The sequence below is a fragment of the Psammomys obesus genome, unplaced genomic scaffold (genome assembly GCF_907164565.1).
Source record: "Psammomys obesus unplaced genomic scaffold, mPsaObe1.curated_primary_1811, whole genome shotgun sequence".
In the NCBI taxonomy this organism is placed as follows: Eukaryota; Metazoa; Chordata; class Mammalia; order Rodentia; family Muridae; genus Psammomys; species Psammomys obesus.
The window spans coordinates 3,235,536-3,262,935 of record NW_026596463.1 but is presented as its reverse complement, the minus strand read 5'-3'; the positions used below and the strand labels follow the sequence as shown (position 1 = coordinate 3,262,935).

General features: G+C 47.9%; 1 protein-coding gene across 9 annotated transcripts; it reads right to left on the bottom strand.

Moving 5' to 3' along the window:
- Gcnt4 (glucosaminyl (N-acetyl) transferase 4) lies at positions 1-27,400 on the bottom strand. 9 transcript variants are annotated; one of them, XM_055598438.1, is made up of 5 exons: positions 27,009-27,400; positions 14,149-14,238; positions 10,659-10,721; positions 9,650-9,878; positions 1-4,510 (listed from the first exon to the last, which is right to left on the bottom strand). In XM_055598438.1, the coding sequence occupies exon 5, from the start codon at positions 4,507-4,509 to the stop codon at positions 3,148-3,150; it is 1,362 nt and encodes a 453-aa protein (XP_055454413.1). In that variant the 5' UTR covers position 4,510; positions 9,650-9,878; positions 10,659-10,721; positions 14,149-14,238; positions 27,009-27,400; the 3' UTR covers positions 1-3,147. The 9 variants fall into 9 exon arrangements, with proteins under 9 accessions (XP_055454413.1, XP_055454407.1, XP_055454406.1 ...); XM_055598432.1 differs by lacking the exon at positions 9,650-9,878 and adding an exon at positions 15,200-15,391 and having other exon boundaries at positions 27,253-27,400; XM_055598431.1 differs by lacking the exon at positions 9,650-9,878.

Genomic DNA, 27,400 nt, shown 5'->3' with positions numbered 1-27,400 from the left:
TTTAAAACTCACACATGGGAAATTTATTACCAAAGTGATTTATTACTACAGTAATACATTTATTAAATAAATTTATTAAAGTAAACAGGGACCACACAAAAAGGAGACTTAAGAGAATGATAAGAAAAAATAGAAAATTATACCATCAACAGGAACAATCTGTATATAATTAACAATACATTCACTTTACATTCCCCAGATTGTCATTTTATTTTCCATGAAATACTTAAGCACATATATATTCACATTCTGGAACCCAAGAGAAAGCTCTAACTTTTAACTTATTCTATGTGTAGGAGTATTCTGCCCGCATGCACGTCTGTGCGCCATGTGTGCCTGGCGCCTCCCGAGGCCAGAGAGGACGTCAGATCCCCTGGGACTGGAGTTACAGGCGGCTGTAAGCTGACATCAGGGTTCTGGGAATTGAACTTGGGTCCTCTGGAGGAGCAGCCAGTGCTCTTAACCGCTAAGCCATCTCTATAGCCCTAAAATCTCAAACTTTCAGTGATATTTTTATGTAAAATGAGCAAAACAGAAATGGCAATACTGGCTTTTCCATACACATAGTACCTAGAGTACAGCAGATTAATCACACAATGCATTTTGACAGCTTTCATCTTTCATTATTCCTCTAACATTCACATATAATTCGTAAACTCATCTTTAGATAAATTAGAATCTAAATTCAATAAATACAGTACAAAGAACAATTATAAAACAGTGTTGCACATTCCCAGACCGGGGAAGGACTCATAGCAAAAGGTTTTTGTCAGAATCAATTCTGAAGGCGAACGGGAAACTGCAGGATTCCCAAGGCAAGGCCTGTGCTTCGGCAGGCTCCCTGAAATGCTAGCAGCTGACATTTCTGAGTGCAGAGAGACGTGTCCATGGGGAAAGGAAGGCATCGCCATTTTGTCTGACTACGGTCCACTGGAAAATAGCATGAAAGAATGGAGCAACTTGGGACACCTCCTAGTAAACAGGAAACAGGCTCCTTTCTCTCCAGAAAGACAAAGGACTAACTAGATGCTACTTACTTGTTGCACTTACATTCTATTGATGGCCAAAGTAATTGTGTGTGTGTATACACACACACACACACACACACCAAGACCTGGTGAGTTTGATCCTAGATGGTTAGCGAAGTTTCTCTGACCTTTGTTCCCCATCTAGACCAACATGCAGTGCTGTTGGCTGTAAAGAAACTCCACATGCCCTGACGGGGCTTTTTCTCAGATCTGAATTTGGCGACACAGGTTCCCTGTGACTGTGGCCTTTGTGTGTTTCAAAAAGGATGGTTTAAGTCTCCCCATGGACTTTGCGACTCGTGCTTATCTTACACCGTTATCATGCCCTGTTTCAACAGTTGTCTCCACTTGAACCGCAGTCTAAAAGCTCATGAGGAAACCACAACCCGCATCCCTGTGTGCAGCGCGCAGAGAACAGGAGCCCATGGGGAGAACTCAACGGCTCCTCATAGAGCCGAGCAGCTTTACCGTGAAACTCAACTCTTTAAAAACTTATCTCTATGTGGTGTGTGTGTGTGTGTGTGTGTGTGTGTGTGTGTGTGTGTGTGTGTAGGTGCCCTTGGAGGCCAGAAGGCACTGGATTGCCTAGAGTTGGAGTTTCAGGCAGATGGGAGCCTCCTAGTATGGGTGCTGGGAACAGAACTTGGGTCTTCTGCAAGAGCAGCATGTGTTCTTAACTGCTGAGCCACCCTCCAGTCCCTCTAAAACCTGTCTTTAAGGATAATGAAGTGAAAATGGTGACACCGTTAATACACCACATGCAGCTCACACGCAGAGCCAGAAACTGAAAAGGGTATTTAAGCACTTCATTCTCTCACACCATCTGGTTTTGGCCCTGATTACTACCTATTTGAGAAGTTACTGTGGCTGCTATCAGAATACACGGAAGCTTCACGCGTGTGCCACTTTACCTGGGGACTGTAATCCTGCAGGCTGTTCCCAAGGCTCTCCCTCCAAGGTACGACACACAGGACAGCCAGTCTACGTCAGCCTCTGCCACAATTCTTTTAAGTGTGGATATTAATAAAATAAAGGTCATAATATTCCTTTTGGTGCTCAGTTGAGAAAAATGCTACACTAACTTGGAGTGTTTATCATTTTGCATTTTGATTCCATTTTGCTTAAAAAAGAAAAATGTGCAAGTGACCGCAATAACCAACTGAGAAAGCTGTTGTATTTCCACAAAACCTTTCTAAGGAAACTTACTGACTTGACAGTTCCTTAAAGAAGAACTATCAACCCCGTCAGAAGCGCACCACAGCAAGGGCACAATCTTATCTAGTAAGCTGACTTGTGAGGTGATAGGCAGAGGCCCAGGGGCCTGGTCCATGACACTTTCAACGAGTACTCAGTTTCATTTTCACTAGTATATGTGTTTTAAAGAAAGAAGTGAATTAAAAAGGAAACCATTCGTGACAACATTGTGTAACACAACAAGGCCCTTTGTTCCCCTTCAGGCACCACCTGTCCCGAGCCACCCACCACCCGCCCCCTCTGCCCTCTCAGACAAGCAGACCCTACAAACGTCACACCAACGGTGTTCCCTCTCCCTGAATCAGAAAAGTGAGGCACCAAAAGGTAACTTAGACTTTGGCAAGCAGGCGATCGGACAATTCTTTGCATTTCTCTGAGGTAGTGGACTCCTCCTCCTAGTATCCTGACGATTTAAAAATGTCTTAGTTGCTGAACTGAGAAAAGGAGTGCCGGCTTTGCACTCACATGCTTCCCAGAGGCGAGCGGCTTACATGATTAGCGCACCCTCCGACGTCACCTTCCGTAGCACCCTCAGTGTTACACGGAAACACGGAACACCACAGTTGCCACATTAGGAGGCTAAACACTGCTTCCCAAGTGCACAGTTCATTACAACTCAGGTGTAACTCCGGCTGTCTTCTGACAAAGTTCCTGATGCACTCTTAGGTGTTCAATAAATGTGCTATCACTGAACATTTAAGACTAGCACTTACAAACCACCGGCCTGTGGGCTCAAAGTCCATGCATGGAATTCTATAGAAGTTTCACCCTTGGAAGGTATTAAGTTCAGAGGGTGTTGGGCATGGGTACATGATTCCATCTTCCTTAAGTTTCTGTATCAGGTACCCTCAAGTCCGTAGTGATCTTATGATGTGTGGCTTTGGGATCTCATAATGAACTTTTCTGAAGATAAAGTAATCAGCTTTCTCTGTTGCTCTTCAAGCTTTTCTGCCAGACATTTAGTCAAGACGGGATCCACTTTAGAATCAAATTTATTAGCAAACCAATGCCCCTCCTTTATAAGCCACCGCAATTCTGCAGCTCCATAAATGCACACGCTGCGGACGTGAGAGCCAGTGCAGTTGGGGTAGAAAAAGCCTTCATAGTAATTCCATTTAACCAGCCGGGTCTTACTCTGCAGGTCAGACACGTCCTGGGATGACCTGGAAATCTCTCCGGGTACCCCTGGTATCCGGATTAAGGTAGCCCAAAAGTGCTCATCAGGAGAGTATGTGTCTTCAGACCAGGCAAAAAAGTCTTCAACGAGGGAGCTGTTCAAAATATATTTAACAAATGCCTGACTTAAAACAAAATAGGCACTGCCCACAAACACCTCGATGTTATGAGGGGGTGCCTTCTTGGAGATGTTTGTCTTCACTGGCAGTTTCATGTATTCATAAGGCACCTGTCTGAGCTCATGATGGTAAGTGAACCTTTCCATTTTGCTGGTAGGTGGTCTCACTGTCTCTAACATATTCCTTCCTTGGAGTTTCTTCAGCTCCGACACTAATTCAAAATTTGACTTTAGGGGGAAGTCTTGCCCACATAGGTTGATGACATACTTCCATTGAACGGAAGACTTGAGGAGGTCTGACAAGCAGTTCAAATCAGCCTGGAGCCTGGAAATGTGGGCGTACTCCACAGCCTCTAATTTGGAAGCGATGAAAATATTGGAGAAGCAGTTAGCCAAGTTGTTCATGGCAACTTTGAACGTGTCCGTTGACTTGAGGTCATAATGGATGCAGTAGAGATTGTGCTGGCTGTAGATGGCACGGATCAGCCGTTCGACCATGATGGCGTCTTTGTGGACAGCCAGTGAGTAGGCCAGCGGGAAGGCCTGCTCCTCTCTGGAGACAAGCTTCTCATGGTACCCTCTTAGGGTCTGATAGATGTCGCAGTCACTTGTCATCGCCACAACGTCACCGTCCTCCAAGTCGATGATGTTCCGCCTCCTGATTTCCAGGCTCTTGCCGATTTCCAAGGGCTCGTGCTCGTAGATCCCTGAGCAGTTAACTTCATCTCTGGCAGCATCCCCAACGGCGGGGAACCTGTTTCTTACAAACGGTGAGGTACTTAGGGAATATTCAACCAAGTAAATGTCTCTTTGAGGGAAGAGAAGCCTGCCCACATTTAGAAGCTTTAACAAGGAGAACAGCCACAGGGCTAAGAACAGGACAAAGAGTTTTTGCTGAAGAGTGTATTTAAAGCAACATCGGAATATCTTCATTCTGCAGAGGAGAAAGGGATAGTAATTGTTAATTAACTAATATGAAGAGAAAAATAAATTCTGTTTGTCCAAAGTGTACTGGGTACCACAGAATGCTGAATCCAAAGATAAAGAAAACAAAGTCCTCGCTCAAATCAAAAAAATAATAACCTAGAAATATAATAAGCCATGGAACTTCACGACAGTCAGTGTTAAATAATATTAGCTCATTTAGAGAGATGTTGGTTATCAAACACAGTAGACCCTAATAGTCACAGTTTTTCCCTAGTGTGGAAGAGGGCTGGTTCCAGGCCTTCTGGGGGATAACCAAGAGACACAGATGCCCAAGTTCCTTAGATAAATGGCTGAATATTGGCATATATCCTATACATAATGTCTTATGTAATCTTCTCAGGGTCTAGGTAATTTAAGACCCCTAATTCAGTATTCACACAACACTTGTAAATGCACATGTAAATTCAAATTACAGCACCTGGTTCAGGGAAAATTCAAGTTTTGTTTCTGGGGACCTTCTAGAATTTTTGTTTTCAGGTTTTTCAAGTGAGAGCTTTGGTGATTTTGCAGAAGGTAACCCACAGGCAGAAGGCTGACTGCACAACCTGCGCCTTACAGTCTGCGCTCAGTCTTAGGGTATCTGAGGAGCGAGTGCTGTGGGTTGGCAGAAGCTGAGAGAATTAGATGATCCTCGGAGATGCACTGACTCGCTTGGGGCCCAAACGATCATCTAACCTCTTTCAGCCTTCAGAGGCTTGTTGCATGGAGGCCTGAAGTCTTTCAGGAGCCCCATTTCAAAAATAGCAGCACAGACTGTGAAACACACAGATTATAAACATTCCACCAGCCTTATCTCCTTCCTCAGTGCCCGTTCTCTCACAGGATTGGCAAAATGGCCTTCAGCCTGGCAACGCCCAGCACTCATTCAGAGCAGCTATAAAAATGTCCTTAGGCTCACAGTCTTGCCTGTGGAAGAGTCAGTTTTCCACAAGCTTTTTTTGTAACAATAGGCAGAACCTTGACCTTGAGCCTCCGTAGCAAGACTCAATTACTCTGTATGTTTGGAATAGAGGGTTAGATCTGACAGTGAGCCAAGACCCCTTGAGCTGGAGCCCTCATTCAACAGAGATGCTGTCTGGACCTGGCAGTAGAGTGGAGACAGAGAGACCAGAGGCATCGTTATGTATGACCTGACCTGTTATGTTAACACGTGTGTGAGATGAATCAAGAGATAACTCACCACTTTTTTTTTTTAAGACAGGATTTTTCTGTATAGTCCCTGCTGTCCTTGAACTAACGGAGCTCCAACTGCCTCTGTCTCCCTGAGTGCTGGGATTAAAGGAGCGAGACACCAAGCCTGACTTCTCTTACTACTTTCTTTCTCTTTTCCTTTTTTTTTTTTTAAAGATTTATTTATTTAGTATACAGTTTCTGCCTTCATGTACACCTGCATGCCAGAAGAAGGCACCAGATCCCCTTATAGATGTTTGTGAGTCACCATATGGTTAGAATTGAACTCAGGACCTTTGGAAGAGCAGCCAGTGCTCTTAGCCTCTGAGCCATCATCTCTCAGTACTTTCTAAGTGGATGCTCTCTACATTTGTGGAGGCACAGGGCACAGGACAGCTGAGGAGAGCAGCCCCGTTCTGATCGCACTGAGCTTGAGTGCCTTCAGGATTTCCATAGGAAATATCCACCAGGGAACTGGCCCGGCCACAACTTAAGCTTGGGTGAGTGCTGGAGAGAAATGTGTCAGCAACATAAATGTGGAATTGATAATCCTGATGACCAGGGTGAGTATGGAGCAGTAGGTAGAGAAAGGGATCCCAGGCAATCACAGGGCAGGCTGAGATGTGGCCAGGGAGTGAGATGTTGCGGCTCAGGTCAAGGGCCACCATGTTGCAGACTCGGAAGCCTGAGTGCACATGGACACAGGTGCCATGACAAAACAGGACAAGAGATTAGTCAACTCCAAGCACGCGCTGGAGGTCCTGGCATCTTAACTGGCACCAGCTAGTCTTGCCCTTAGTGAAGTGAGATGTTTAAGGGGGCTGACACAGGCTCCCAGAATTGTCATGCCATGCGTAACTCTGCTACCATGTTCACAGATATATAAAGAGAGAAGGGTCAGCTCTCTGCCCTTTGCCAGGGCCTCAGCATCCATGCTCCTGCCTTCTTTGGGTCCAGCCGTGGACTTGGAGAGTCTGAGCTGTCAGGATGCCAGGGCTGGCTGCCCAAAACAGGCCAGTTCCAGAGCACTGGGCAATGGGGTAGGGGAGGTGCTCGGGAGTAGGGGAAGCCCTTTGGAACCAGCTCTGACTTCCTGCTCTGGCTTTTTCCAGGCCGGGACAAGAACGATCAAAAGAAAAAGTGGAGGCACAGGGACAGCCCAGGCCTGTCCGGTATTTCTGAATGTCTGTCCTGAGCCCCAAGGATCTTTTAAGAGAAAAGACTGTCTGGCTGGGGGCAGCCTTTGGTTTGAAAGAAGCACCTTCCAGTATTAGTATCCTGTCCCAAGTCAAAATAAAAATACCAGTCCTTTAGCTAAAAATGCCTCAGTGTCGGGGAAGGACACAAATTTGGGCGGCTAGGAAAGGGGGGAAGACCTGGCGAGAGTCGGGGGTGGGTGAAAGGTGAATACCATCAAAGAATGTTGTCTAAAATTCACAAAGAACAAGGAAGGGGTTTGCAAAAAGAGGAAAAAAGAAAGAAAAGGATGTGGAGGTGGCATGCCCTCAGATTTTAATGAGTTCCTGCTAATAATTCCCAAACAAGGATGTTGGCCTCATTCCAAGATGCTGGCTAGGCTGAGCGATCAGCTCTGCATCTTGGGTAGACAGAGGGAAATCACCTCCAGGAGATCCGAGACTGAAACCTCCAGCCTCAGATTGGCTTGGGCTTCTGCCTGTAGGAACTGGTGCCTAACTGGGCTCTGCAGAGAGCGGCCAGGAGGGCTGCCAGGATTACACGCTTCAGGGGTGAAGGTGACCAGATCAGCACCTACAAACTATAGCCACCTGCTCCCCAGACCTGGGGAGACCCCTAACACCCCAGGCACAGATGGAGGAGGCCCTACCCAAGGTGAAGGGTGGGCCAGGTGAAGGTGGCCCTCAAGTTGAGTGCCGTGTTCCCAGGGGACCAGTCTACATGTCGCCTTCTGTAAACGCTCCAGGGCCTACTTTCCTCTTCAGGCTTGTGGACAGTTTGCCAGCTGGGCATATGTAACAGTTGCATTTTAAATGACTTCAATAGAAGAAAGGACTCTCACCTTTCACCTGGGTAGATAACAAAGTTGCCTGGTGGGGTCTATCACCATAGAGACACAGTTCCTAGCCATGACAATCAAACTGGAAGAAGACAATAACAGCAAGGTTTGACCGCTACAGCTCAGGTAAACTAGATCTATAATGATTCACTAATGCCTCAGCTGGGAAGCATTTCCCTGATCTGCGCTCTCCCCAGGTCTCCCGGAGCTCAAAGGCAGCAGTAGTAAGTGCCTAGATCCACAGAAACACCTGCACTCAAGGACAATGGCTAGATCACCAGCAGCTGTACAGCCATCTTTCAAGTCAGCACTCTCAGGGCCCGGGCCATCAGAGAAGGAGGATGCCCCTTTCCCAGAAAAGGAGGAGACTCATAAATCAGGAATAAAAGTAAGAAGCCTGGGAGAAGTAAGTGCTGAGTAAGTGTCAGCTTTTACGGAGCAGAAACAGAAGGCTGGAGAGTTGACTCGGTGGTCGGAGCACTGGCTGCTCTTCCAGAGGGCCCAGGTTAGATCCTAGCTCCCCCACGGGAGCTCACAACCATCAGTAACTCCACGTCCAGAGGATCCAGTGTTCTCACTGGGCCTCCGAGGGCCCTTCACACCTGTGGCGCACAGACATACATGCAAGGAAAACACCCATACACATAAAATAAAAATAAATAAAAACTCAAAATACAGGAACTTACAGATCTTGCCAGACGCTGGAAAGAAAGAGACGGGAGTGCTGGCTTTCAGGTGTCCCGGGGCTGAGCTTGAGGACCCTGGAGGAGCACTGTCTAGTTAACCTCTCCGAAAGTCAGCGTTTCTGCTCAATATGGGATTTAGAAAGCCGGCCTGCCAGGCCGCAGCATACTAAACTGTATGCTGAACATGAGGTTACATAGCTGATTATGGGGTTCATGAAAAATTTAGTAACAATAAAAGGTTTCTGAAACCTTCCCTTACCTATAAGGCCTTTTCTTACCCATAGCCAGCTTGCTTCACACATCTCTGAACTTTTTCAGGACACCAATTATACCGGACCCACTAACTTTATCCATCTTAGAAAACTGACATATTCTGTGGTAATGAGTTTGCATGTGTATCTGCATGGGGATTTGTACACAGGAATGCAAGTGCCCGTGGCGGCTAGAAGAGGGCCTTGGGCCTCCTGTGGCTGGAGTTACTGGAGGTTGTGAGCCACCTGACATGGGTGCTAGCCATTGAACTTGGGTCCTCTGTAAAGACAGTTTATACGCTCTTATCCATCGAGCCATTTTACTAGCCCCTGGCTTTTAGAAAGAGAATCTTTAAGGTTGTTTTACGTAGACAATGTTAAGGATGGGTGGGGAACATTTCATTAAGCCTAGACTTAAGCTTAATGCCTCTTGTTTTTCAGCACAGGGAATGAACCTCGTGCGCCTCCAGCTCTACTGCCTTTCTTTCCAGTCCACCCCAAAGCCACGGTACAAATTCAGTGTTTTAAAATCAGTGTCTCAAAGTCTCCATCCCAAACTGTGAATTTAATAGCATTGCTGAGGATGAGAATTTACTCAGAACAGTGTTCTGATTTCTATATGTGTAACAAACCCTTCCATACATGAATAAAGTGGCAACTGCCACTGTCCCTCTTTTATGAGAAAAGAAACTGAGGCAAACAAGATACTACCCAAGAGCAAGGGCAGAAATCTCTCCTCCCATGGAGGGGGGCTTCTCTATGATGATGGGCCTCAAAGCTTCTCCGTGCGGCACCGGCCAGCACCCTCCTGGGTGCCTGTCCCTGAGTGCATTCAGGTCATGGCATGTAAGCAGGAATGCTCCTTTCTTTCATCTTACCCCAAGTCTCCCCAACTTTAAGTTCATTTTTACCAATGTCCCAAATTAAAAAGAAAATCTACAAACCCCCAAACTGTTCGAGGTCCAGATGCGGAAGTGCTGTAGGTGGAGCCTGAAGCCAGGAAGCCTTGCTCTGTAGCCCTACTCAGCCTTCCAAGTGACTTCTCACTTGGCGAGAAGGAGGAAAGTCTCCATATTTCCCATAATGGTTCAGCCCTTGACTGATGTCCCACTGGAAGTCTTACGTAACTGAAGCAGAGACAAGTGCATTCCACTCATGAGGCACTACACCTGCCTGAGAGAATCGTGTGAAGGATTAATGTAGGTGATGAGTCGTAGCTCCCTCAGAGGACCCAGGCCCTGGCCAATCCATGAGCTGATGACAACATCAGCCCATTTTCAGGCAGTAGGAACTCAGCCACCAGTGATGCCTGCCACATATCGTCACGTGCAGCTGGAGATATCTGAGACTGCCTAAGTGTTTTAGAAAACTTTCTGGATGGAATCTCTCTCCAGGCAGGGAGTGTCCCTCAACACACTTACCTTCAAGTCTTTAAACTCTTTTATCCCATGTCAACTTGAAAAACAGGATACAGAAAGCTTATTAACTTGGGAATACCAGGATTAAAAAAAATTATTTATTGTAAATGAGTGCTCTATTTGCATATACACCTGCACGCCAGAAGAGGACATCAGATCACATTATAGATGGTTGTGAGCCACTATGTGGTTGCCAGGAATTGAACTCAGGACCTCTGAAAGAGCAGATAGTGCTCTCAACCTCTGCGCCATCTCTCCAGCATATCAGGATTTTTTTCCCCTAAAGTCTTACAAAGGAGACTCATCATTACATAAGGACAGAAATATAAGGATAAGCATACTAAGAGAAAGAAACAGAAATAGATAAAAAACCAAATCTCCTCCTAGACAGGAAACCTGATGCATAATGGTTGGACAAGCCCACGGAGTCTCCACGACAGCTTGCTCATCACCGGCCACAGAAAATTCTGGACTGGGGCCATTAGGTGGGAGGATGACTCAGCACCAGTGTATTTCCGTAACACCCCCACAGTACCTTGAGTTATGCAGGAGTCCAAAGACAAGTTTCTCTATGACTGTGCACTCTCTTTGTTCTCGTCTAGAAGGAACATGTCAAAGGCAAACAGTTGTCAGAGTGTGAGGCAGGTAAATACGGCACCTACGCCAAACACAAGAGCCCGTGGCTGGGCCAGTTACGCAGTGTACATGAAGACAGCCCTGAAAAGGCAAGCAATTAGTCCTTACGAAGAAAGAAAAAGGGGTTTTCATTATCATTTCATTAAGAAAACGAGGCAGAATCAGGAAGGCAGAGAAACCAGTAGTGGAAAATAGAGCTTGCAATGATCCATAACTTGGCATGACATTCTGTGGACAACATGTGCTTCCAGGCTGTTTTCAAGAAACATGCTCTCCATGGCATCATCCCTACCCACCCACCGTGCACCCTAGGTTCACCTCTGCAGAAGCCAGCAGGCACCGTCCTACCATTTCTTCCGTCCAGTGTGCTATGGCCAGTGCTACTCGCAATAGCACTGGTTTTCTAACAGCAGCAAACACGCTTTTCAACAGCAACAACAACAACAAAAACCCACTTAAATAAGAGAGTTTATTTTTCTAGGTCTTTTCCATCAACGCTTAGTTAAGAAATCTACAATTCCCAAAGAAACGTAAGTGTAAAATCTTAAAACTGAAAGGACTTGAAAAGTGACTGAGTCCGCAGCCCTTCTCCAAAGGTGCTTGCCCAACACAGCCCCTCACGTCAGTCCTAGATGCTGGGAACACCTGTCCTCCATTGCATATGTGTCTTAGTCTGCTCCCACTGCTATGACAAACTGCCATAAATTCAGGAGTTTATCAACAACAGAAATGTATTTCTCATGCTACTGGAAGGTGGGAAGCCATGACCAAAATATAGGTTCACACCCAGTGATTCACTCCAACTTCCAAGATTGCGCCCTAGGGTTGCATTCTTCCATGGCAGAAGGCAAAGAGTAGGAGGGGTGAGCAGCTCCCTCACACTCCTTAGAGGGTCACTAATTCCATTTGTGGTGCTGTACCCTAAGGCATTACCGACCTCCTATACCTCCCAATCCTATCACACTGGCAGCTAAGGTTCAACATGAATCTGGGGAGGACACATTCAGTGATAAGCTTCCGGCAACTTGTTGTCCATCAAGGGGACACTACAGAGTGCGATCCCCAAGTCCCTTATGTAGGCTCCTGATGGGCACTCAGCACATCCTGGCTCCCCACCCCTCACCACTGAGATGGTTCTGACCAAAGTCAACAGAATTCTTCCCGTTGGCAGAGTCCGTGGACACATCCTGTTCCTTCTTAATGACCTGTGCAGAACGCCAATATTACTTGTCTTTTCTTACTTACACTGTCCGGCAGATGGCCGAGGTGCTTTTCAGATGAGAAAATGAGTCACAGAAGACACGTAGCTTACTTTGGGTCATAATATGTAGAAGAGCCAGGAATTTCAACTCTAGTCCACTTATCATCAACCACAACTGGACTTGCCCTTCCGGTCACCCAGGGCTCTACAGGACCCGGGACTAATACGAAGTTACACAGAATAGAATTTAACTAAAGGAACACAACCCTGGTTTCAATTTTGCCCCACAGGAAGGAAGACCCTGGCCTACAGCTGTGTGGAAAAGCAGCCCTGCTCCATGTCAGGATAACGATGACACTATTTTAGATTTATTTTAGAAATCTCTCCATTTGTCCAAACAACCAAACTTTGGAATTTGTCCCTGCAAAAAATGTTTAATTGCTCAAAGTATAACTTGGGGCTGTGAAACTATATAAACTGACAGGGATTTCTGTTCAGGGCTGGGTCCCTTTTGTACATGAGCCAGAAACAGACATGTGCTATTATTAAAGAGATTGATTTCTCCATCTCTAAGTGGTGGAGAGATTTCATAGTGGGAAAACATATTAGTCCTATATTGCAGGAACCCATTGCTTCTACATCCAGAATGTATTTCTGAGCCTATGCCCCTTTCCCACTCTGAAAGAGGCACGCTGCTCCAAGCCACATCAACTCTGTCTGCATGAGAGACAGCCTCCTACTCGGCCCCCTTGTTTCTTCTAATCCATTCTCCCTGAGGAAATAAGATGTGCCCTTGCCACACACACCTGCTCGCTATATGTCAAACCCTTCCCTTCGCTTAGGATAAAATCTGATTCCTTTCCCAGTGTCTGCTTTCTTCCACAAGTTCAGCTCTTGTTTCACTCTCTCATTTAGCTCTAGGAGACCCCAGCCTCCTGATACCTTCCAGAACTCTTGCCTCAGGACTCTGTCCTTGTTGTTCCTTAATCTAGACCACCTTTTCCTGGAACCTGGCCTGCTAGGGGTCCCACACTGAGAAAAACAAATATACCATTTCCTTGGGTTCTCTTCGATTACCTTTTTGAAATCTCTCTCCGGCCTACCCACACTCCTGTTTTTGTTTTGTTTTCTGAGCCATTGCCATAGTTCGCTTTTGCTCATTTAGAATCTGTCTGAAGGCAGGAACACGAGGTCCTCAAAGGCTTTGGTTCCTCCTCCACTCCAGCCCAAGCACACTCACCCTGGTGCACTGCAGCTGTTCGGCAGGACAAAGCTGAAGGCCCACATTCTAGTCTGGGCTCTGCTATCAAATCTTCCTCAAGTGATGCAGCTACTTATTAATCACAGGCCAGGTATTAGGCAGGATAATAGTTTTTCTCTTCTGCGGGGCTATTGTGAGGACCCGATGGCATGATGCATGTGAGAGAGCTATAGGAAAAATATGCTGGTCTGGGAATGTCAGGCTTTGGGACCTCCATAAGAAGAATGGCTTTCTGGGGGAACTCAGAGGCAACGCCTTGTTTGTTTTATTTTCCTGAGGCAGTGCATCCCTTATTCTCCCACTCAGGCATTCTACATGATTATTCACTGCTTACTCTTTGGCAATATTCTTTTTGTTGACAGTAATTTTTAACTGAAGCTTCAGAACTCTCCCTGGGGCTTTCAAATTACGGAGACCCAGATCTTCCCTGATTGTGAGAGACAGGAAGATAGCTGCCATAGTTACTGTTTAGAGGTGATTTCCCATTTCTTTTGAGAGAATGGTTGCCAAAGAATTTCTTCGAAAAGCATCTAGACCACTCAACCCCTCCCCGGCTGAGCCCCAGCAGCCCGTGCCCTGTGTGGCAGTACTAGTGATGCTTTGTTTGGCAGAAGCTACGGATTGCTCCTCTTGGCCCCCACTCTTTTGGGGGTGACCTAAGTTTGGGAAAGTCATCTCTAAGGAGTACATGACCAGCAAAGCCACGGGAGGCTTTCACCAGGTGTGACCTCTGCAGCGCCCCGTCACAAAGACCCCTGTCCAGTGACACTGTCTTGGCACAGGTCGCCAGGCTGCTCACCGTCAAACGGGCTCTATTTGGGGCCCTCGTAGGGTGCGCTACCACTGACCGCTTTCTTGCTGAGAAGTTTGTTTCAGCATGGCTGCATACAAAGCACGACTGTCATCTTTTAAGAACAGTTACTTTACCTGCAAATCTGTGAGAACAGAGGCCTCCGTGGAAATGCAGGACACAAAAGTCATTTCTCCATGCTGTTTCTTTAGATCCGTCTTTCAGATCTAGGGAGAATCACAAGATATGCAAGGTTATGTGGGAAATAAGGAACTTGTATCCAAGATGCTCTAACCAGACTGAGAGTGGGCCCTCAAGGCTGCAGGAGACCTGGTTCATAGCAACGTAACAGAAAAAGCACAGAAGTCAGCTGCTGTTCTGTCGTTACAGCAATCTAGGCAGTCGACCTGATTCTTAGTTTTCTCTTGTCTCCAGGTAAATATCCAGCTGCCAAAGAAGCTCCAGTGTGAGGCTAAAGTGCCAGAGACCATGAAGCCAATAAAATTCCCAGTCCATAACATTCTGTGACACTTATCATGGAATAAAACATTGAATTTTTATCAAAAGAAAATTTAGAGGACAGATTCCCCAAACATCTATGTCCTCCAGGGTTAGTGGGATGGAAGCCCACATGCCTTCCTTGCCTGTCTGAGCACAAGACTGCAAAAGAGAAGCTGACCAATGCCTTAGACCTGTCCATCTCCTTTAGCTTAGGTACAATGAAAACCAAGCTTTGTTTAAAGATCCATGTTCTAACCTTAAAATGTGGGTCAAGAATATTTTAGATTCTTTTTCCTATGAAGTAGAAAAACATTTGTTGTTGTATGTGTGTGCATCCTAGTGTGTGCGTGCCCAGAGCAGGTCTTTTCCTCCATGGCTCTCCATTTTGCTGACTTGATGCAGGATCTCTCACTGAACTAGAAGCCAGACTGTTATTTCACCTAGACTGACTGGCCATTGAGAACTTGGGATCCAACTATCTCTGCCTCCCAATGCTGGTTACAGGCACACAGTCATGCCTGGCTTGTCTGGTTTTCACATGAGTATTGGTGATTTGAACTCAGGTCCTCAGGTCTTCCTGCTTATGTAGTACCTGCTCTTACCTACCGAGCCACCGACCCCAGCTCATGTCTTTTTTTTTTTTTTAAATGAACTTCATTGTGTTAGAAAGAAAAGACCTTTCCTTACCCAGTGTGTGCAGATGTGAATATTTCTCTCCCCCTAGATCTCTGGAAGTGTGTATTTTGGTATCAGATAGTCAATCCATATTTTATTCTCCCCAAACCAACTCCTCAAAAACTCTGTAGCTGCTGAAGATGTGTGAGCAATTGATTTCCACATGTGCATTTATACCCTTGAATAACCGATGGTGGGGAGAGCCTGGGAACAAAGAGATGTGAATCAGGAGATCTTTGTCAGAAATGGCAGAGGCCCAAGTCTTGCTGCTGAGGAATGGATCAGATACACTCTGGTTCAAGTGTTTCAAGTTAGGAGCGTTTGCTCATTGGTTTTCTAGGTTCAAGCAAAACAGTGGGACTTCAACAGACACCAATCAACATTGGCTTCTGTACTAATCAAGTCATGTTTAGGCACAGTGGCCCACATCTGCAATCCTAGCACTCAGGAGTCTGAGGCAGGAAGATTGTGAGTGAGAGGCCAGTCTGGGCTATGCTGTGAAATTCTCAAAACACACACACACATCCTGCTCAGACCAGATTTTCTGATGGACAGAGATGTGGTCTAGTGCCAGAATAGAGATGTGATAAAATTTACAAACAGAGCCATCGAGAGGACACTACCAGGCCCCCAGTTGCCTTCAGCGCCCATCCTCCCTTTCTTCTCTCAGAGAGTCCCTCTATTGCTGGTGACAGAAATGGGCAACTACGAAAACTTTCTTTCTACCCCTCATGTGGAACAGCCAGTAATGAAGAGAGATGTGAAGGGGTGGGGGAGTGGCTCTTAGCAGGAAGAAAGAGCCTTTTCTCTCTTCTACTTTTCATCCTGGGACTATAACATGAGGCAAGAGCCATTTTGAAAAAGATGCTGTTGACGAAGGGACCAGCTGACAGCAGCAAACACCCCCATGAGCTTTTGCTGGACGAGAAAAGCAAGCCCTTACATATTTAGGCAACTTGCACTTTGAAAGATGAGCACGGGAAAAGGGTAATGAATGATGTTCTCTCAAATTAAATTTAAATCAGGTTGAAGTGAGTACTTGCTCAACAGTGCAATCCTGTATATAGCCAAGTGCGAAAACATGTCTCAGATATGCTGAACTTCTCATCCGTCTAAATTTGGAGGCAGATGGAGGCTTTAGGTAAACATCTGAAGGAAGGCAGGCTGCAAGATTTACCAAATTAACTGCAGTGCTGGCAAGAGCTGCAGTTGGCTGACTAGGCTTCTCTTCAACACCCCTCAGCAAACGGCAAGCCTGCCCACAGGCAACAGGCTGACATCACCCTGTAGGGGGCTCCGTTCTTGGGAGGTTCTTATCACACAGGCCTTTAGAGCAGGTTTTCAATGAAAAGATGTCAGAACCACGTGACTCAAGAAAACCGTGCCACTCAAAGCATGAGTGTGCCCCTCACCCCTTCCTCCTGGACCAATCTCCCTCCTTGGCACACACTCGCCCCCTCCATCTGACCTTCTGGCACATCCTACAAGTCTGTAACTGGAAACCAATGGTTCTGATTTGAGTCCTGAGTCTGTCACCAAGGAGATGTCATGACTAGGTGGCCTCTACCTCTTTGACTAGGGAAGAGCAATAAGAGCTCTGACCCTCACAGCGGTGAGGCTGTCAGTTGAATCAATGCCCTGGGTGTGCCATGCCAGGAAAACTGTATAGCTGATGGTCAGACTCAAAGGCACTTAAAGCAGTAACCAGACACTGCCCTGCAAGCCAGGACAGGCAGTCCTGCTCAAAGCACCTGCCCACTCCACCCAGAAACTGTCACTGAGAGGCGACCGCCATGGGTCCAGCAGCTGGGGCTCAAGCCACAGCAAAGGTTTTGTTTGTTTGTTTGTTTTGTGGTCCAAGCCATCAGATGGGGGCCCGCAACTGTATTTACAACTAACTGAAAGTCTGAAACTTCAAAAATGTATTTTTTTAAAAAGAAGGAACCATAAGGATCATGGGAAAGGCAAAGCAGACAGGACTAAAATTCTGAAAATCCCTGCCCTGTGCTGTAGCTGTTTTGGTGGCTTGGTCACAAGCCTACTACCATCACCTTTTTTCTCTCAATAATTCATATAGTAATGCCTCCTTTTACTCTGAGACATCTATTATTCTGTATTTATAAACTAACTGAGGATTATAAAGGTATTCTTTTCCCTGGAGCTGGCTAGAACATCTGGCAAAGGGCCTTGCCATGGAGCCCAGTGACCTCAGTTGGGCTCCAGTTGACCCTAGAACCCACATGGTGGAAGGAGAGGGGTGACTACCACAAGCTGTCTTCTGGCCTTAACTGTTCCACAGTACATGTGTGCAAACACACACACACACACACACTACATACACTATGTTAAATATAATTTTTTTAAGATATTCTTTTTCAAATTATGGTGGTAAAATGTGGAGAATAAAAATAATTATCACTGTAACCATTTTGAAATATCAGTTTACATGTATTAACTGCCTGTATCAGTGGGGTTAAGTATGCTGCCTCCATGCATACAGGTACGCATACAGGTACTGGGCACGCAAGGGCCGCTTTGGCCACCTCTGAGAGTATGGCTCTGGAGCATTAGACTCTCATGTCAGAGCACAGCGATCAGCACTGTCCACCCCCTGAAATGGACTCTGTGCCTATGGAATCCTAGCTCCCAGGTTGCTCTGATACCTGCTGCCTGGCAAATGCCATTCCATTGTTTCTATGATTTTGACCACTCAAGAACCCACTCAATGGAGTCACACATAGTTTTCCCGTGTGACTGTAACATTTTCAAGATTCATCCATGCTGTAGCATGTACCAAAACTTCTTTCCTTCTGAAGGCTGACCAATGTCCCCTGCAGGATACGGCTCATCCTGCTCCCTCGTTACCCTGTCAGTAAATATTTGGGTGTGCTCCTATGCTGCTGTGAACGGGGAGCTTCTGCCTTACTTCTTTAGAACGCACACCTTCTTCCATGTTTATTTTAAGAGAAGTTTTAATCAACTCTTTCGTGATTTTTTTTCTTTTCGACACAGAGTTTCTCTGTGTAGCCTTGGCTGTCCTGGACTCATTCTGTAGACCAGGCTGGCCTCAAACTCACAGAGATCTGCCTGCCTCTGCCTCCCCAAGTGCTGGGATTACAGGTGTGCACGCCTGGCTTTCTTTCAGAATTTTGTGCCATGTGTTTTGATTAATTTACCCCGCCCCCTCCCAGATCAACCTTCATTTACCTTGTCCAACACTGTGTTTTGTTTTGGTTTTTTTTAACCCATCAAGTCTCCTATGCCCATATATTCTTGGATCTGCGGTTTTCCCACTGCAGTGAGGTAGAATTACACACTCTTAAAGAAAACTGACTTTCGCTCTCCTGTCAGCAACCAACTACGAATGGCTACTCTAGCCTTCCAAGAAATAAGAAATGTCACTGACCATCCATCCAAGAAACACTTGCCACGTGGTTGGAGGCGCTCTGTAGACACACCTGAACACTGTGCTGCCTCAGGGAAACAGTAGTGAGGTCCTGTTGACTAACGGGCAGGGTCCTCTAGAGGAACAGAGCGCGCGCACGCACACACGCACACACACACACACACACACACACACACACACACACACACTCAGGCACAATAAAAGGGATCTAAGACTGGCATACACAATGGGGGTGGAGTGGTTAATGATGGTTACTGGCCTGGGAACTTCGCAGGCCAGGAAGTTGGGCACCTCAGCAGTCTCGCTGTGGCACTGAGGCTGGCCGATTCCTGGAGAGTTGCTGGCATCGTGTTCACACTAGGAAGCCCAGTAACAGCAGCTGCAGCAGCAAGAGCTGCACTTGTTGAGAGAAAAGAAGATCAGACAGAGGGCTGCTTTTACCTGGGACCCTTTCTCTGAGAGGCTCAAGGGAAAGGTGGTGCCTACCCTGAAAATGCATCGTTGCCTCACGGGCCAGTCTTCTCTTGGGATACACCCACAGACACACCTGTGTCCATTTCCACCAGTTCAGACCAGCAGCTGACCAAGACCAATCCCCACCACAGTGTGTGCAGAGAGGATGTCTTAGATAAGCTGGTGGCTAGCATTTGGAGATGTCTCTGTTCTTTTCTTGCTATGGTGTTGACTTTCTTATGATCCTTTGTTGGCTCTCTTGTCCCATGTCACATTCCTTCCTTCAGCTGTGCAAACTCCTTATCATTCCAGCCACATTCCTCATGTTCTGTCCAGTCTTTGCGGCCTAACTCATGTCCATTTTGTGTGTCATCCTATGTCTTCCTCCTGACCCTTCTGCTGCAAGTCTCTGAATCTGGCAGCCGAGGGATGACGGTTCGGAAGGCAGAAGGGCCCTGGGGGGACGGTGGCTGTGCAGAGCCGGGCCTGCCAAGGTGGCCTGGTCTTTCAGATGTGCGGGCAGGCCAGTGGAGAGAGGGGAAGGCCTGTGTTCTCCACAGCCTGCAAGGGCTGCTTCCCCACCGCCACCACCAGATGCTGCTCACTCTCCAGTCCTCTCTCTCTTGCAGACCACCAGGAAAAAGGAAAGGCTTGCTGACCCCTGGAGACAGATCTAAGCTGTTGTTATAATTCTGGGGTGGAAGCCTATACCAAACTCTTCTAACCACAGAACAAGGCCACTTTCTCAAAACAGGCTGGGGCTCAGAGAAAGACCCCTGCTGCCTCTGCATGGGACCAGGAAGAGTCATTTGCAGTCCCTTTTAGAGTGTCACAACACAAGGCAGAGAATTGCAGGCTTTAAAAGCAGCTCAGTCCATTGGGAGTTTGACCCTTAGTGACTCATGTTGCATTGCCCAGACAGCCAATCCCAGGGAGAGATAACCCACACTGGAAAACGTATTCCTCAGCACCTGATAAGCCCTAAGTAACTGGGGCACAGGAACACTGACACACTGCCTGAGGAGACCACCACTACAGCTGCAGCCTCTCACAATGCCCCTGTGCAGACGGCTTCTCTCTGCGCTCTACTAGAGTGTATCTAGTAAACTCTATTCCTGTCCTTTTGTTTGGTTTTGTCTTGAATTCTTTTACCACCCAGACAGTACTGGCCTGTCACCACAGTTCCCACACAGCATAACCCATCCAAGACTAGATAGGCTGATATCAGGACCAAGCCTAAGCACAATTAGGAGATCTTGGTCTAAAGGACAACCACATTTAGTTTCTCTTTAACTAGATGAGAAGAAAAAATAAAATAAAACCTGGATAGCAGAGAAAATGGCAAGTAAAAAAAAGAAGAGAAGCGAGAAGCGTATTCACACTCAGGATACGATGTGCCACCATCAAATATGTCACTCTTTTTGACCTAATGCTCTTGACAATCACAGGGGCAAGGACACTCCAGCCTTCACACTCCCTGTTTGTTTGTTTGTTTGTTTGTTTGTTTGTTTGTTTGCTGAGACAGGATTTCTGTGTAGCCCTGGCTGTCCTGGAACTCAATCTGTAGACCAGGCTGGACTCGAACTCACAGAGATCTACCTGTCTCTGCCTCCCGGGTGCTGGGATTACAGGAGTGAGCCACCACCGCCCAGCTCCTTCACTTTCTTCAAAGCCGGAGACTGGGCTGAAGAGATGGTTCAGTGGTTGAGAGCCCTAGCTGCTCCTGCAGAGGACCTATATGGCAGTATATAACTACCTGTAACTACAGTTCCTGGGATTCGGACCCTCTTCTGGCCTCTAGGCATCGGGCACGCATGTGGTACATATACAGACATGTAGGCACTCATAACATAAAATAAAACTACACACACACTCTCTCTCTTTAAATTAGAAGACAAAGTTCTCACAGAAAATGAGCAAGTGACCTGCTTATCATGGAAACCTCCAAAAGCTTTCTGTGTTTACCTTTTTCTTCCTGGTAATTTTTCTACTCCACCCATCACCTGAGCCCAAGGCCTTTGCCTTTGTCCTGTTTTCATAGTTTGCAACAGTTTGCCAGTTTTCTGTCTAGTGCATCCCTAACCTTTGTTTTCTCACAAGAACGTCTCTGTCACATGAGATTCACATTGCATGCACTTTTCTGATCATCTTTAGATGGATTCAGTCTTTAGGCCCTAAAATCACCCTGAGAGGATAAAGGTGGCAAACCCAAGCCTTGCACAGGGGAGATTTACTTCAAATTATAGAAGACTCCAGATATCTCTCTTGTTTTTCACTCATCTCAGTGAGGAAGTCCAGCCCATCTGTTTAGCAGAGGCTGTGGGCAGTAGATTAGTGGCAGGGCATGTGCCTGGCACTCACAAGACTGTAATTCCACCCCAAGCACCCAAGCAACAAACAAACAAACAAAACAAAACAAAAACCAAAGTGGGGGGATGGTGGTAGCATCTTGGAGAGGAAAAAGCTTAGCGTTGGGACTATAGATTTTGGTTTAAGGGGGGATCTTAATGCAAGCAAGGGGAGAGCAGGAGGGGTAAGGACTGCACTTCCGTGCTCTAGAAGGCCTGGCTAAAGGTATTCCTGTTACACAGTTGTTCTGCTTTTTGCCTTTTGAAACTTTATTGTCGTCTTTGAGAAAGGGTCTTGCTGTATAACCCTGGCTGCCCAGGAACTCACTGTGTGGACCAGGCTGGCCTTGAACTGAGAGGCACTCCTGCCTATGTCTATCAAGGGCTGGGATTAAAGGTGTGTGCCACCATGCCCAGCAAATTTATGAAACCTTTAAAGTAGATTTATCTCATCCAATTGTACTCCTTTAAGAACCACATAGGCACATAATTTTATACTTAAAAACCTAGATCATCTGAGACACCTGGCTCAATCGAGACTCCAGCAGAAAACTTGCATGAAGCAGAGAGGAATTCTAAATCCCAAATTTTACTTCCTGAATTCACTGTTATGCCACCTACACCCACCCCTCCCCCACAGGCCCCAAGCTATGATACCAACACTATCGAGAGAAGCAGGTCACTCTCACCGGCAGTTGCTGACCACCGTGACCAGGGGCCATGTCCAGGGCCAGGGTTACATAAGCAGGGCTGATACAAAAGGAAGCCTTTCAGAAGAGCAGAACTCAAAGAAGGACGGCTGCCAGGACCAGCCATGCTCGTTCTTCTCAGGCGGCCTCCGCAGACTACAAAAGAGGCCCCAGTTTTGTGCCTCATTAGCTGTGAGAGAGGCCATTAACAAAGAAACTCACATGTCACTAATTCATTGGCCTGGGCCTCAGTGAGCCAACTGGCCAGGCAGTTCTGTCACCCTGGAATCTGGAATGATAAGAGCAATGCATGGGCCCACATCCTGCCCTCCCACCATGGGCCAGTGCTCACTGCAGGGGTATCTACGGAGGGCAGTTCTGCGTTTTCGCTGATGGCATTTGGCATGAGTCACTGTGCAGAAGGAGGTCACCAAAGAGAAAAAAGAAAAAGGTAGCAGCAGAAACCACCACTGGATGGCTGAGGACCACAGGGCTGCTGAAGGCCGGAGCCCTAAGCTGTCTGAGCAAGCATCCATCATGAGGTTAGACCCAGCCCCCAGGAAGGGACAGCTCACCCTGCTCTGCTCTGTCCTGAAGATGGTAACCCTCAGGAGGGAAACTGGAAGGTGAGGGAACAATGAGCAAGTCAGTCAAGAGGAACAAAAGCTTCTCTGCGGATCTAGAGAACAACGAGAGCTGGTGGCTGCCCCTTGACCCCAGATCTTCTCACACACCCAGGCAGTCTCAGAGACATCGCAGTGCTCCTAAGCTCCCAGGTGACACAGAAGCCGGCGGCGCCCAGGGATACACATGAACACTGAACCAAATAAAACCATCATTTGTTTCTTTGGCTGTTTATTTGCTTTGTCACTTTAATTAATTATCTAGCTAATGAATTAACTTACACAGAGTTTCATCTAGCTCAGGCTGGCCTTGAACTGACTATACAGCTAAGGATTATCTCGATCTGGTCCTGCTTTCAACTCCTATATGCTATGATTGCAAACATGCACCACACAGGTGTCTGATTTTTGACATCCTGTACCCTAAGATTACTGGGAAAGGTAATGGCCTATTTCCCAGTAAATCCAAATTTGGAGGAACTTATTACTTTTAGGACCTCCTACTTTTTTTTTTTTTTTGAGACAAGGTTTTTCTGTGTAGCTGAAAACTGAATGTCCTGGAAATCACCCTGTAGACCAGGCTGGTCTCAAACCCAGAGATCTACCTGCCTCTGCCTCCTGAATGCTGGGACTAAAGGCATGCGCCACCAGACCCAGCAAAATCCTCACACATTTGTATCTAAGATTATCTACTTTCTAAAAATTCAGACTGCTTAGCGGAGGGCCAGCCTTTCTGTTCCGGCCACTTTAGGATTTGCCTGTTCAGTTCTTAGAGCAGGTCTGCTTTTGTTGCGCTTTCTGCATTTTATGTAATCCAGTTCCCCTCTGGTCTTCTCCACTTTTCCAATATTTTCTCATTTCATGGTCAGTAGGATAGGCTTCGTAACATATTAAGGAGAACCCTCCTTTTTCTAAACGATGTCTGGCTTCCCCAGTTTCTGAAATAGTAAATGCAGACCTAATACTGTCCCCCTGAAATCCACACTGAGCCAACGGTTCCTGGCTGTTAGGATATCACAGCTGCATTTAATTCCTGGTTAATCTTGTTTTTCTCTTATCCTTGAAGTTTCAGATTTTAGACCTTGCTAGGAAAATTACCAGCATACGGGAATGCATATCAAATGACATGCAAAGCAATGCAAATTAATACCAGACTAAATAGCTTGGGCTAAGCGTGTAAGCCCTGCTCAGACTGATGCTATCTATTTTGCCTTGCCACACTCTGGCAAGCAATGGATCCTGTATCCCCTTCCTTCCTTCAAGTATTCTAGACTACTCTGGAACTACATAGCCCAAATTGTCATGAATCCTCCTGTCTCGGCGTCCTGAGCCTTGGAATTACACATAAGTGTAGCATGTCTGGCTTGGAGTCTCTTTTTTTTCATTGGTGTCCAGCCACATTCAGCAGCTGACACTGACATGCTAGGGAAGCAGCCCTTGCTTGGAAATCAAAGGGTTGCAGACTTTAACTTGTTGCTGCTTGGTTCTATGGCCTCTGCCATCTCAAAATTCTCCAGATTCTCAGGTTATGTATTTGGAGATGCTAAATATGGCATCACAGAAATGATATTGTCATCATACTCAAATCAGCAGCATTGAGCTTACTGACTGTGTGCTACATGCACCACACACAGACACAAATACACACACACACTGCACAAACTATACATATGTGCTGGAAACATAAAATCCTTGCAAACAGTCCATGAGGAAGAACAGGGGGCCCCCTAGGGTCATTTCAGAGACCAAGACAAGTCACAAAGGCCAGAAAACCTGAGCTGAGATGCAAGCATGGAAGTTACAGAGCCAAGAAACAAGCTGTCACTTCAGGGGCCTTGTCCCTAATCAAAGTACAGCTGTGATACTTTGATCACCCTCTGTATTCCTGGCATCATTAAACTTGTGTTATTGACAAAGTAAAAAGTCAAACTGCAGTCATACTCACTTCAAAATACCGTATCTGTAAGACTCTGTTTATATGAGTTGGTATCAAAGTACTATCACCATCAGCAAGAAACGTCTTTTAACTTGATAGTCCAGTGGGGGAATTCCCACTCTTTCGGATGTCTTCTTCCACTGGCTCCATGTTATTCACGTTTAAATAGCTGTGACAAGCCATTCCCCTGGCTTCCCTCTTACCCTAACAGCTAACAGACCTGGCCACCACTGCTCCTGCCCTTCTGCCTCTGGGTCCACTTTCCCACCTCCTAATCTCTGCTCCCTCCTCTTCACACCTCATCCCTACACCAGGTGGGGCCAGCTTGGGAAAAGCGGTCAAACTGCTCAATTGGCCACCGGGGACACACTTCTTGGGAGCCTCAAGACAGGCTCTGACTCAACAGAACCAAACTTGCCCTGCTTCCTGGAACTGCTGTTCCAGTGCTCCCTAGTTCTTAGGGAACCTTCCACCCAAAATGATCTCCATGGCTGCCAAGCCGGCATCCAGGCCTCCCACCAAATCATCACTGCCTGGACCCAGCCCTGCACACTCTAGGCCGTGAATGCTTGTTTGGGCTCAATGGAGATTCTCCAACCTCAGCCTCCCAAGGGGCTGGGCCTGAAAGCCATGTGCACCGGCACCTTAGTTTTGTTTTTAGATACTCACAGGTGTGAAGCTGTTTTGGAGATCCACCCTCACAATGTCACTGGCCCCTCCTTCTACAGTTCCTCAGTAGCACTGGTTTCCACTGTCCCCTCAGGCTCTGTAGGACTACCCTAGCTCCTGTTCTCCTCTGCTCTTAACCACTGATCGCTTTACTTCCCAAATCCCTCAGTTTTAAACACCCCCTACTCACCTTTAGGCCACCTTGTATTTTCCAGCAAGGGGTCTGCACTTCGACAAGGTGAGCTACAGCCCTCTGTAGCTCTGAGGTGGACCCACAGCACGGGTCCACCTCACGGTAATCACAACTGACTTTCTGACCCCTCATTGCTCAATGTTATTGTCTCAAGGTGGTGTTCATGCCACACAAGACTAAGACAACTCTCTGAGGCTTAGCTGAATGCTAACGGTAAGCCCCAGGAACCAGGCCATGCCCATCACTGGTGCCTCCTCAGGTCAGGGCAGAAAGGGCAGCGACAAATGCAGTCTCCACAGCCCCTTCGGCAGGAGCTTATTCGGCAAGTTATTTCCAGCCAGCCTAGGTTGAGGGAACTTACCCCATACCCTGCCCACCTCTGCACAGCGCATGTGCAGTGTTTAGCCAATGACTCTAAGCCTTGCCTCTCAAAGACCAGAGTGTACCCAACTTTCCCAGGGGAGCTCTGATTCCAGTCTTCCCGGTGCCACTCACCTCTGGTCATTTCTCTTGTAAGACCCGTAAAAGGTAATTCAGAAACATCCAAACCCAGCATTCCTCACAGACCGAGATACACACTGAGCGAAATACAGACAGTTCTCCGCAGTAACTCACTCTTAAAAGACCTAACTTCCTCCAGACACTCGCTATTAACGAAGGCTGCCAAAACAGACCATTAGTTTCTAGACTTAGGCTTGTACGTAGCGTAATAAATAACAAGGGTCTTACGCGTATAAGCTTTCTTTTTTTAAAGGCAATCTACGCCTCTCAAGCCACACAGGAGACTCAATATGATTCCAGCCCCCTTCATCTTCCCTCGCTCGGAAGTTTTAAAGGTTATAAAAAGGTGTGGGGGCACCTGCCCCCGAAGTAACATCACCAGGAACATCACTCAGGATTTCCAGCCCCTACCTGGAAACTTGGCGCTCTCTTCCACACCCCACGCCCACACTGCTGACGCCCACGCCGGAAAGGGGGCTCTGCGGTCCCTTCCCTGGGGCCTGGATTCCCCAGAGGTTCCCAGCGCGCGGGGATACTCCGCCAGCCTCGCAGGGGGTGCGATTTCTGGCGGGCTCCGCTCTGCAGCACGAAACTTGACCTCCAAGCGCGCGGGCGCTCGTCCCCGCGGAGGCCACGGGCTGCGCCACGCGACCCGCAGCGTGACCCTCCCAGGACCTCCGCGCTCTCCTGGCCACTCTGCGGAGACGCCCCGGGGGGCGCCCGGTGAGTCCCGCAGCCGGGGACGGCTCCCCTCCCACGCGGTCCCGGGACTCCGCCACGGCATCGGCCGGGCGCTCGCCTGCCCCTCGTGGACCCGGGGGCTCCGCCGCGGAGGAGACCAGCCCCAGCCAGGTCCAGATGGCGCCGCCCTCGCCCCGCAGCGACGGGGACGCGGCGCAACTTTCCCGCCTCCCCCCACCCCGGGAAAGTGAAAGCGGCGCGCGGAGAGGGGTCGCGCGGCCGCCCGGCGCCCCTGGCCGGCCTGCGTGGCCGGGTGACCTACCGGGGAGCGGGGAGCTCCCGGGCGTAGGGTCCCCGCCGCCGGCGCTGCCCCGGACTCGCCTGCCGCGGCCGGGAGCGGGACGGCGCCGAGGCTCCCGCGGCTCCGCGGCCCGGAGGAGCGCGCCGCCGCGCTCCCGCCGGAGGTCCCCGCGCCGCGCCGGCCGCCGAAGTTCCCGGGCGCGCACGCGGCTCTCGGGCCCCGCTGCCCGCTTCCCTGCGGCTGCCGCGCCCCGCGGGACACACACCGGACCTTCCGAGGAACACGATTGCTAAGTGATTTGCCCAAAGTCGCCGGGAGGGCGGTGACAGGGCACCTCACGTCGGCGGCTCCCGCCGGTCCCCCGCACGCCTGGTCCGGGGCCCGGCCGGGGTCGACGCAGCGGGCTCTGGGAG

What these genes read in the sequence shown, in the direction of transcription:
- Gcnt4 (XM_055598438.1), bottom strand. Translation starts at nt 4,509, where the DNA reads ATGAAGATATTCCGATGTTGCTTTAAATACACTCTTCAGCAAAAACTC.